This window comes from Meriones unguiculatus, chromosome 11 (assembly GCF_030254825.1).
Source record: "Meriones unguiculatus strain TT.TT164.6M chromosome 11, Bangor_MerUng_6.1, whole genome shotgun sequence".
In the NCBI taxonomy this organism is placed as follows: Eukaryota; Metazoa; Chordata; class Mammalia; order Rodentia; family Muridae; genus Meriones; species Meriones unguiculatus.
The window spans coordinates 40814472-40824622 of NC_083359.1; the positions used below are offsets into that span (position 1 = coordinate 40814472).

Below are 10151 nucleotides of genomic sequence, written 5' to 3' on the forward strand. Positions count from 1 at the left end.
CAAGGCCCAGCATCAGCTTTCCACATCCTTGAGTGGGACCGGCGTCAGCCAGCACCTTTGAACAGAACCATGCTTCCTAGGGCAAATCACATGATTCTGCGGTCATTCTCAGTAACCAGTGCTCACCGAGTAACCAGTGCTCACCAAGCAACCAGTGCTCACCAAGCATGATGGCCTAGAGCTTGCTCTCTTGGGGTTCCTAAGTATCCCCACAACCTGCCTTGTGCCCTTGTCTGAGCTCCAGTGCACCAGTTTTCCTTTACAGAGTAGAAGAGGAAGCAACCTCTCTTAGACCAGACAATCTGGTCTAGAGAAGGCACTCAACAAACATCCTGTGTGCAGAGCCACTGAGTGACCTGTGGGAGGCGGAGCCCAGGGGATCTCCTCGTGCTTATTTGGTGTAGAGCGAGTGCTAAGTGATCCTTTCTGGGTTTTGTTTGGTTTGGCTTTTTGAGACAGGGTTTCTCTGTGTAGTCTTGGCTGTCCTGGACTTGCTTTGTAGACCACACTGGTCTTGAACCCAGTGATCCACCTGCCTCTTTCCCCTCTGTGACAGGGTCTCACTGTGTAGCCTTGGCTGGCCTGGAACTCAAAATGTTGAGCAGGCTGGCCCCAAACTCAGAGATCTGCCTGCCTCTGCCTGGGCCGAGTGCTGGGACTAAAGCATCGTCACAGCCAACAGTTACCCAGTCAGCATGTAACAGTGCCTGCCCCACTTGAGGCCTTTGTGAGCATGTGGGCAGATGTGCATAGGGAGACACACATCTCGCTGAGTGTGAAAGGAGCGTGGTTGGTGTGTGCCTGCTCTCTGCCACCCTGTGTTACTAGAGAGTGGGAAGTAGGTTAAGGAATGGACCAGTAGGAAAAGGGCCTCGGATCCAGGCAAGAGCATAAAGGTTGAGGCTGCCCCTGGAGGAACTCCTCAGGTGTTATGAGGGTGCATAGGTGACTCCCAGGTTTGTGTGATGTTACAGCACGTGCCTCCACCCATCTGCATGGTTCCCACTGAAGTACTTGACATGGTTTTTTGTTTATTTTTTTTTTAATATCAAGCTTTTTTAAAAAAAGATTTATTTTTTATGTATATAAGTGTTCTATCTGCATGTACACTGCATGCCAGAAGAGGACATCAGATCCCAGTATGGACGGTTGTGAGCCACCATGTGGTTGCTGAGAATTGAACTCAGGACCTCTGGAAGAGCAGGCAGTGCTCTTAACTGCTGAGCCGTCTCTGCAGCCCGGCGATTGACATCTTGTGACCTGCCTCCCACCCCTATCTGTCACTGTCCACCATGCAGGAATGGGACAGCCATTGATTTTGGTGAGACAGTCATGGGGTGGCACCAGGGCAACTGGTCAGGAACAGCCTAGCTTGGGTGTGTCCACAAAGGTCCTGGCTCACAGCTTGGTGGCCTCTAGGGCCCTGCAAAGAGGGTCCTGGTGCTTCTCTCCTGAAAGTGACCATAAAGGTAACCAGCACGTTAGGTGGGGGGCAACTGTTTACAAATGTACAGTGGATGGGGCTCCCCGCTGAGCTGGGCAGGCTCAGAGGCTAGTGAGCAGTGCCACCAGGACCATCAGGACTGCGTGGGCAGCCAGGCAGTTGGCGGAGCTCCCCACCTGACGCTGCCAACCTCGGGGGCCCCTTTGCTGCTGCTGCCTGCTGGCCTTCCCCTGAAACTGCAAGTCTGGAATGATCTGGTGAATCCATTTGTGATGCGAAGTGACGCGGATGTAGACACCTGGGCGGTTCTGGCGGGCACAGCCCTCCCCCCAGCTGATCACCCCAGCCTGCACCCATGACTGGTCCACAAGGCACACCAGCGGGCCTCCAGAGTCACCCTGTGGGTAAGCAGAGGGCCATCAGAATCCATTTGCTCATCTCATGCCAGTTAGAACAACCACAGTCTACCCTGGACCTGGGCTAAACTCCCATAAAATTATTTTCATGGCTAGAATCATAAGTATCTGTTATATAAGATATCTGATATGCAATCCCTGTCAAAGAGTCTTTTCAACCCCCAAAGGGGTCATGACCGGCAGGTTGAAAACCACTGCTCATGCCTTTGCCAAAATACCCTACCTTACAGGCGTCCTTCTTGCCCTCTGCAAAGCCTGCACAGAGCATGTCATCCTTGATGGTCTTGAGCTGGAAATCAGACTCAGCATCTTTGCTATACAACAGGTTGCACTTGGGTGTATCAATTATAGGCACAGCAAGTTTCTGCAGGGTCCGTGGGTTGGGTAGTTGGTCTGGGGAGGGAAAGGCCACCTGCAGCTCAGTGGACAGCCTTAACCAGGATCCCGAGGTTCTGGGTTCTTAAGAACCACAGCTTGCGCTGCCCCTCCCTGGGTTTCCTCGGAACTTCAGGGGGCTGTTCCGTCCCACCAGGCCTGCTTGCCTCCCTTTCCCATCTCCCGTACGTGCAGCACTTCCTCTGTTCACAGCTGCCACACCCATGTGAGTAGAGATCAAGTAGACCAGTGTCAACAGGAGGCCTGGCCCTCCTTAAGCTGTGTCTGCCTCCCCTAGCTCAGTCCCCTCACCTTGTTCGCTGGGGCTGCCCCAGCCAGTGACCCAGCAGTTCATGCCGGACTCAAAGATGATGGAAGGGTCAGGCACACACACAGGAAGGATGTAACTGGTGAAGGTCACGGGCACCTGCAGCTCCACGAGAGCCACGTCGGCACTGGAGGCCATGCCTTGGTACTGGGGATTGCTTTCCACACGCTTCACAGGGACATGCAGGGCGTGCGGTCCCGGCTGCTCCAGCTGCAGTGCTCCCAGCAGGACTTGGTATATGGATATGTCTGAAGTGCTGATGGGAAGAATGGAGCTGGAGTGATAGCCTCCTCCATGAGGAAAGGGACCCACAGGGAGGAGGTGCTCTGGGCCACTGACACCTCTCTTTGCACTCTTAGTAATGTCATCTCCATACTAAAGGCTGTAGAAACTAAAGATTACCTACCTTTAATTCCCTTCTTTCCCTGGCTGCCAGGTGACCTTGGGTAAGTGACCTAACACACTCGGTGTGACTCAGTTTCATTTGTAAGGCGAGGACACTAACAGTCCTATCCGAAAAGCCTGCTGTAAACAATACAACTATAAGGCCAAGGCCTCTGAGCCCCAGTTCGGCCATCTTTTTTAAATAATTGCAGGGGGCTGGCAAGATGGCTCAGCAGTTAAAGGTTATCCTTTTAAAGATTGATTTATTTATGTATATGAGTGCTCTGCTTTCATACACACCAGAAGAGGGAATCAGATTCCGTTATAGATGGTTGTGAGCCACCATGTGGTTGCTGGTAACTCAGGACCTCTGGAAGAGCAGCCAGTGCCCGTAACTTCTGAGCCATCTCTCCAGCCCCTGGCTCAGCAGGTAAAGGTGCTTTCTGTGCAAACCTAAATGCCTGAGTTTATCACCAAAACCTGTGGTAAGAGGAGAAAAATGACTCCCAAAAGTTCTCTTCTGACCTCCACATGCACACTGCCCTTCCTCCAAAACACACAATAACAAATAAAATAAAGGGAAAAAAGGAATTGCAGATCCATGAGGAAAGAGGTACAGCATTTGGGGACCCTGAAAATCTGGAGCTGGGTGTTTCACAGGGATGTGTGGGTTGGGGGTCCTACAGGTGAGCTTAGATGGGGTAAGAGGGACATTCTGTTCCAAATCTTGGGCTTATCCGAGACCCAAGGTCAGAGTTCTGGATTTGAGGTAGGGGAAGTGTGTGTGTGAGGGGGGAGGTGCCTGCAGCATTTGTAAGGACGGGACCCCAGGTATTACTAGCAGAGCAGCTGGTGGAACAAGAACTGGGCCAGTGGTTGCAGCTTCCAGGCCTAGGGCTGGACCTAAAGGAAAGCCTCAAATTATGTGTCTGAACGTTTTGCCTGCACGTGTGTCAATGCACCATGTGTGCTTGGAGCCTGCTGAAGCCAGAAGAGGGTGTTGCTGTCCTGGAAACATACAGTTGTGAGCCACCGTGTGGGTATGGAGAGTTGATACTGGTCCTCTGCAAGAACAGACAGTATTCTTAACCGCTGACCTCTCTCCAGTTCCCTAAAGGAAAGTTCTAGAAGACAGTGGGTTTTACTGGACAAGGCTTGTTGGGAGGTGCCCGGGTGGGGGCAATGCCGAAAAGAGTTGTGCTCAAGCTCTGTCTTGTCCCAGCCACTGGTGAGAAGCTGGAAGGCCAGGGCCACTTACTTGGAGAAGCAGTGTGCAGCGGTGAGGACCCAGGTCGGCGCGATGAGGCTGCCTCCACAGAAGTGGACCCCGTGGCGCTGGATGCTGACCTGCCAGGGCCACTCGCCTTCTAAGGCATCTTCCCCGCCCACCATCCGGTTGAACATCCTTGGGCGCCCACAGGCTGGAGGGACATGAATCACTCTCTGAGGGAGCCACGGTTCTGACTCCATCCCCAACCCCACATGCCACCTCTCACTTTCTGTCAGTTTTCTGGCCTTTCTGGCCCCTGAGCCACTTGGAACACTGGCAGATCAGAGGCTCTAGTATAGTTGGCTTCTGATACACAGGCTAACCCTTTCTCGTTCTGCCTTCCCTGGAACCTCGGGCCTCTCACTTAAGACGAGGTGACAAGACCCAACTCAGGGGCAGGAAGGTTGACATGACATGGGAAATTTGCATCTCCGCTGGACACGGGTCCCCGAAGGATGGCTGTATATTATGTTTTCCACATGGTGGGCTGGGGGGTAGTCATGGCCCAGCAAGGAAGGTGTCACCCATCCTGGCATGTGTCCCTGATGCCTCTACTATGGTTTATTTTGCTGATCTTATGGTAGATCTTTTTTTCCACTGCCTTCTGAACTCTAGTTCTTCTGTCTGGCTGTTTTTGCCGGCCTATACATCTCTCCTGTGCTTCCCCCCACCCCCATTTTCAGGGAGAGGGCGTGTACATGCTCCTGTGGATGTCTAGTCACTGCTACAGCTCAGCTGATCCCACTTACCTCTTAGAGCCCTGGCCCCTTCGGCCCCTGCAAGTGAGAAAATGGGGTCATCAGCCACCTTTACCAAGCCAAGGTCTGTCCCTCCCTGCTCCTGCCTCATCAGAGGGTCCCTGTCTTCAGTGGACAGGCAGAGACAGTCAGAAAACTAGTACTATGGCTGGTGGGTTGCTCTCCCAGTTTGAGGGAGATCTTACCCACACAGGGACCTCTTTTTTTCACCCTGCACCCCTGTTGTTGTCTTGATGTACAGAAGTGGGGACAGTGCAGGGCCTCAACCCCTAGAGATGTGGAGTCTGTTTCCTTCTCTTCACCCACTAATGGCTCAGCTCTGGATGACAGAGGAAAGCCTGGAGGCTGCACCTACACAATTTCTGTCAGGGCCTCCCCTCAGTCTTTCAGAATGATCAAGTCTCCTTTAACTTCTCCCAGAGTCCAAATGAGGTAGAGACACCCATGGCCACTCTGGGCTCTCAAGGGAGTAGAGTTGGCTTAGCAGCCACTGAGGATCAGCCTCCCAAGACTCTACACCCTGAGGACTGAGCCCTCTTGCCAACTATGACCATCTCTACTGGACCACCCTCAAAGTGAGCGGACAAGTAGAGAGGCTGGGCAGAGTAGTGGCTGAAGAGACTGAGCTAAACACAGCCAAGCGAATATCCAGTGCACTCATTTCTCCCTGCTCTTGACTCTGGATGTGACCAGCTGTTTCAGGTTCCCGTGGCCCTGAAATGAGGGATTGTCACCTGCAATAGAGAGCTAAAATAAACCCTTTCTCCCCCAAGTTACTCTTTGTCATGGTATTTTATCACAGAAACGTAAGCAGAACATAGAGGGACAGGAAGTGGCCACTGCTGAGGACAGAAGCATGTGTTTCTCAAAGCAGGGTGTCAGGCAGATAGGGGCATGTGTGATGGCTATGGGACACAGGGGCTGTGCTCTGGACTTCTGCCTCGTGAGCTTGTGTCCACAAGATGCCCTTTATAATGCGACGCATGGGATGGAGGGGGTCATAGCTGTTTCCTAGCACTCTTCCCCCAGAGGCTGAGGCAGGAGGATTGCCCTCAGGCCAGCCAAAGTGCTGTTGTCAGGCAGTTGGGAGCACTCACTGTCCTTGCAGAGGACCTGGGTTCAGTTCCCAGCACCCATGTGGTATATGGCTGGAGAGATGGCTGGTTGGTTAAGAGCATTTCCTGCCTTTACAGAGGATCCCAGTTCAGTTCCCAGCACCCGGGGGATCCAACAACTCCTGCTCTCCACAGGTAACTGCCTTTACTCACATGCACACATTCACACTCACACACACACACGAGAGGGAGAGAGATAGACACAAAGAGACAGACAGAGATACATACAAGGATAAAATATAAAACAATGCAAATGTGAGCAGAGAGAGCCCCCTGCCCGTCCTCCCCCTGACTTGTTGGAAATGATCACCAGGCCTGAAGAGCCAGCCTGCCATGCTGCCTACCCCGGCTGCCTCCATCCTCAAGGGCACAGATGCTTGCAAGCCTCCTCTTCCCTCCTGGAGCTTGCAAGAGTCTCTGTGCATGCTCCCTCCTGCCAGGCTCCTGACCCGCAACCCGTTTTCTCTGCCACAGCCAAGTCCTTTCAGGCCGAGGCTCTCAATCTCCACATATCCTGGTGAGGTTCACTCAAGTGCCCACACTCCAAGGGTAGCCTTCCCCACTTGTACTGTCTGGCTTGGGAGCCTCTCTTGCACCTCTGTGTTCTTTGTCCTCCTGCAGGGCATTGGATCTCACCCAGGGCTCAGGCCCGGGAGGTGTCTGAAGGCAGAGCCTGCCTCTAGGGATCTGGGATCTAGGGATCTGGGACAGAGTGGCTGTGAGGAACCCAGCTTCTTCAGGGCAGACACTTTCTGTCAGTTGGAGTTGGCAAGCCAGGGTGTCAATGTAGGTCCACTCCAGGGCCCCGATGCTCATGGGAGTGGCTGACGTCTGAACAACTAGGCTAGAGAGCAGTTAAAGGAGCACCCCTCTGGGGTGGGGGGAGAAGGTTGTCACCCAGGGGTCCAGCCTCAGGTTGCAGCAATTTGTGAGCCAAAGGCAGGCTGCTGCTTCTGCTTTGGCGGTGACCTTGATTGATCCACCCACGTGAACTACCACAGGGTCACGCCCAGTGGAAATGGGCTTTCAATGCTATATTCTTGCTGCTAGAGGCCATGAACAAAAGCATCCCATGACATGGGGGAGGGGAGAGGGGTATACCCACCGAGATGGCCACTCATGTCCTCCTACCCCCAGAGCCCCTGCTGAGACATGGTCTGGGGTACCTCGGCCTAGCCCGGGGAGGTGAACTGAGGACAGGGAAGTGTGATAGCTGCCGGGCTGGCCCATCTGGCCCAGGAATGTGGGAGAGTTTCCCCGGCAGAGAGGAGCCCAGCCCATGGGGAAGGACCTGGCAGGCGGAGCACCTGGCTAGAACTTGCTGACCCCTGCTCGTCTTGAGCAGGGATGGTTTTTCCCTCTGGAGGCAGGAGCTGGGACCCTCTGTGGCCTGCAGCTTTTGTCCCCAGCTCCCTGTGAGCCCCCGCCAGACTCTGAAGGCTCATAGGCTCAGTTGGCAGCCACAGTTCACATAAGCTCAGAGACTTGCTGCAGGCCTGGGTTCAAACCCTGTAAGCATGGAGGCTCTATTAGCAGTAGAATGAGAAGAGAGGCCTCTAGGGGAGCCCTAAGCTAGGGGCACGACACTGTGAGGGCCTCAGGAAGATTAGGCTATGACCACATACCACATACTCTGTCAGACCTCCCACAGGACTCCCAGCCGGGTCCCCCAGGTGGAGTATTTGGAACATGAGCATATTCTCTGGGAACCCCATCACTGAGGAGAAGAAGAGATTTCTTTCAGACTCAGGCAGGCTCAGGGATTGGGGGACTCAGGTGCATCTCAGAGCAGAATAGAGGGGTCCCTACAGAGAGATGGCAGAGGGAGTGCCTGCCCTTGCCTGGGACTCACCAGACCTCAGCAGCAGGGGCAGCAGCAGCAACCTCAGCAGGGCAGGGATGTGGGGCTGCCTCATGTTCTTTGGCTTGGTGGTTGGTAGAGGCCTGGTCAGTGGTGGCAGGAGCTCTCCCTAGTGCTACGGAGGTGCAGGCTCCATGAAGTGAGGTTTTATGTTGGAGGTGAGTGTCAGCTCGGCTATGCCGCCCAACCTGTCAGCCCTGCCTGCCCGGCTCCTTTTCAGAAGGAAGGAGGTGCCCAGGACACCAACTCCATGACCCGGCCCTGAACCTCAGGGGCCAGACCCCTTCCTTACTCTCTACGCTTTGGGATTCTGGTAGTAAGATGTTCCTCCCAATGAGCTGACCACAGAGGCCCCACTGTCGGATGCCTTCCTCAACTGACCATAGACCCCATCTAAGCTGGCAGAGTCTACTCCATCCAAGAGCCTTCCTTTCCCTCCTTCCTTCCTTCCTTCCTTCCTTCCTTCCTTCCTTCCTTCCTTCCTTCCTTCCTTCCTTCAATACTTATTGATCACCTACTTTAAATTTTTTTATTATTTATTACAATTTATTCACTTTGTATCCAGGCTGTAGCTCCCTCCCTCTTTCCTCCCAGTCCCTACCTCCCTCTTCTCCTCCTATGCCCTTCCCCTACTCCACTGATAGGGGAGGACCTCTTCCCCTTCTATCTGACCCTAGCCTATCAGGTCTCATCAGGACTGGCTATGTTGTCTCTGTGGCCTGGCAAGGCTGCCCCCCACCCCTCCAGTCAGAGGTGATCAGAGAACCTGCCATTGAGTTCATGGCAGAGACAGCCCCTGCTCCCCTTACTAGGGAACCCACTTGGAGACTGACTGTGGAAGACAGGGAACAGGACAGGAGCCTACCACAGTACAGGGCCTCTGAAACACTCTACTGATAGAGGTATGGAAACAGAGGCTCATAGCTAAACTTGGGGCAGAGTGCATGGAATTTTATGAAAGAAGGGGGAGACAGAAAAACCTGGAGGGGACAGGACAGGAGCTCCAAAAGGAGACCAACGCCCCCCCCAAAAAAAACAACAACAAAAAAACAAAAAACAAAAAACAAAAAACCTGGGCCCTGGGGCCCCTTCAGACTGAACACCTACTTTTTATCTGACATCAGTGACCTAAAGTTGGTTTATACCCTGATGGGGGAGTAGACATTAAAGAACTCAGGTCAGGGTGCTTGTTCAACCAAGATAAAGGGACCTTGGCTGCCCACATCCTCATTCCCCCCCACCCCCAAGCCGTCGCTTCTGAACCATACACATACTGAAACACACACACACACACACACACACACACACACACACACACACACACACACACACACACGAGGATTAGCTCAGGGAATAGGGACCCCCGCCGCCAGTCTGGGGCTGCACCTTCTGGGCGTGGCAAGAGCTGTTCTGGGAAGGCTGGGCATAGTGACCGGCAAGATGGCTGTCCAGTTCCTGCCCTGGGTGCGCCCGCTGGGCTCCGGGACATGAGGCTGCGGCGGAAGTGTCCCTGAGAGGAAGTTATTTGGGGCACGAAACTGACATCAGACAGAGCTGGACTCGAGGCTCGGGAGGACACTCCCTCCAGGCCAAGGAGTCTGGTTGCGGGATCTGGATGTCTCACAGCAGACCCCGCCAGGGCAGGGAGCGCAGCCGGACAGAGGGCCGAGCGCTGCCTCAGTTTCCCCGCTGATGCAGAGGGTGCAGTGTCGCACCCTGTTGGTGTGAGCTAGGGGTGTTCAGATGCCCAACAGATCACACGGATGCTGCGGCCTGGGTCTCCCGGGCTTGCTGCGCGGTGGGGCCCTCTGGTGGCCTTCGCCACCCCTGTGAGGATCCTGTCCGCTAGGTCCATCCCTGGACCACAAGCGTCTCTGCTTTTCCAGTATCCCTGTTGCCTGGAGGATACTACCTCCCCAGTGGCTGCCATCCTTCTCTGCAGCTCTTACACATCCACGTCCCTGTATCCCGGGGTTGGGTGCCCAGGCATGGCATCTACTCATGACAGAAGATCATTCTTTGCTTATTGTTTTATTTCACTTGTTTCATGGCATCTACTCATGACAGAAGATCATTCTTTGCTTATTGTTTTATTTCACTTGTTTTCTTTTGTTATTGAGACAGGCTGGGCTGGAACTCACTGTGTAGGTCAGGCTGGCCTTGAACTCACGGAGATCCATCTGCCTCTGCCTCCCAAGTG

General features: G+C 53.9%; 1 protein-coding gene across 1 annotated transcript; it reads right to left on the reverse strand.

Moving 5' to 3' along the window:
• Positions 1-1099: 1099 nt before the first annotated feature.
• Prss27 (serine protease 27) lies at positions 1100-8068 on the reverse strand. Its single transcript, XM_021644785.2, has 6 exons — positions 7943-8068; positions 4967-4993; positions 4206-4368; positions 2548-2819; positions 2084-2253; positions 1100-1842 (listed from the first exon to the last, which is right to left on the reverse strand). The coding sequence occupies exons 1-6, from the start codon at positions 8004-8006 to the stop codon at positions 1546-1548; spliced, it is 993 nt and encodes a 330-aa protein (XP_021500460.1). The 5' UTR covers positions 8007-8068; the 3' UTR covers positions 1100-1545.
• Between the last annotated feature and the right edge of the window lie 2083 nt (positions 8069-10151).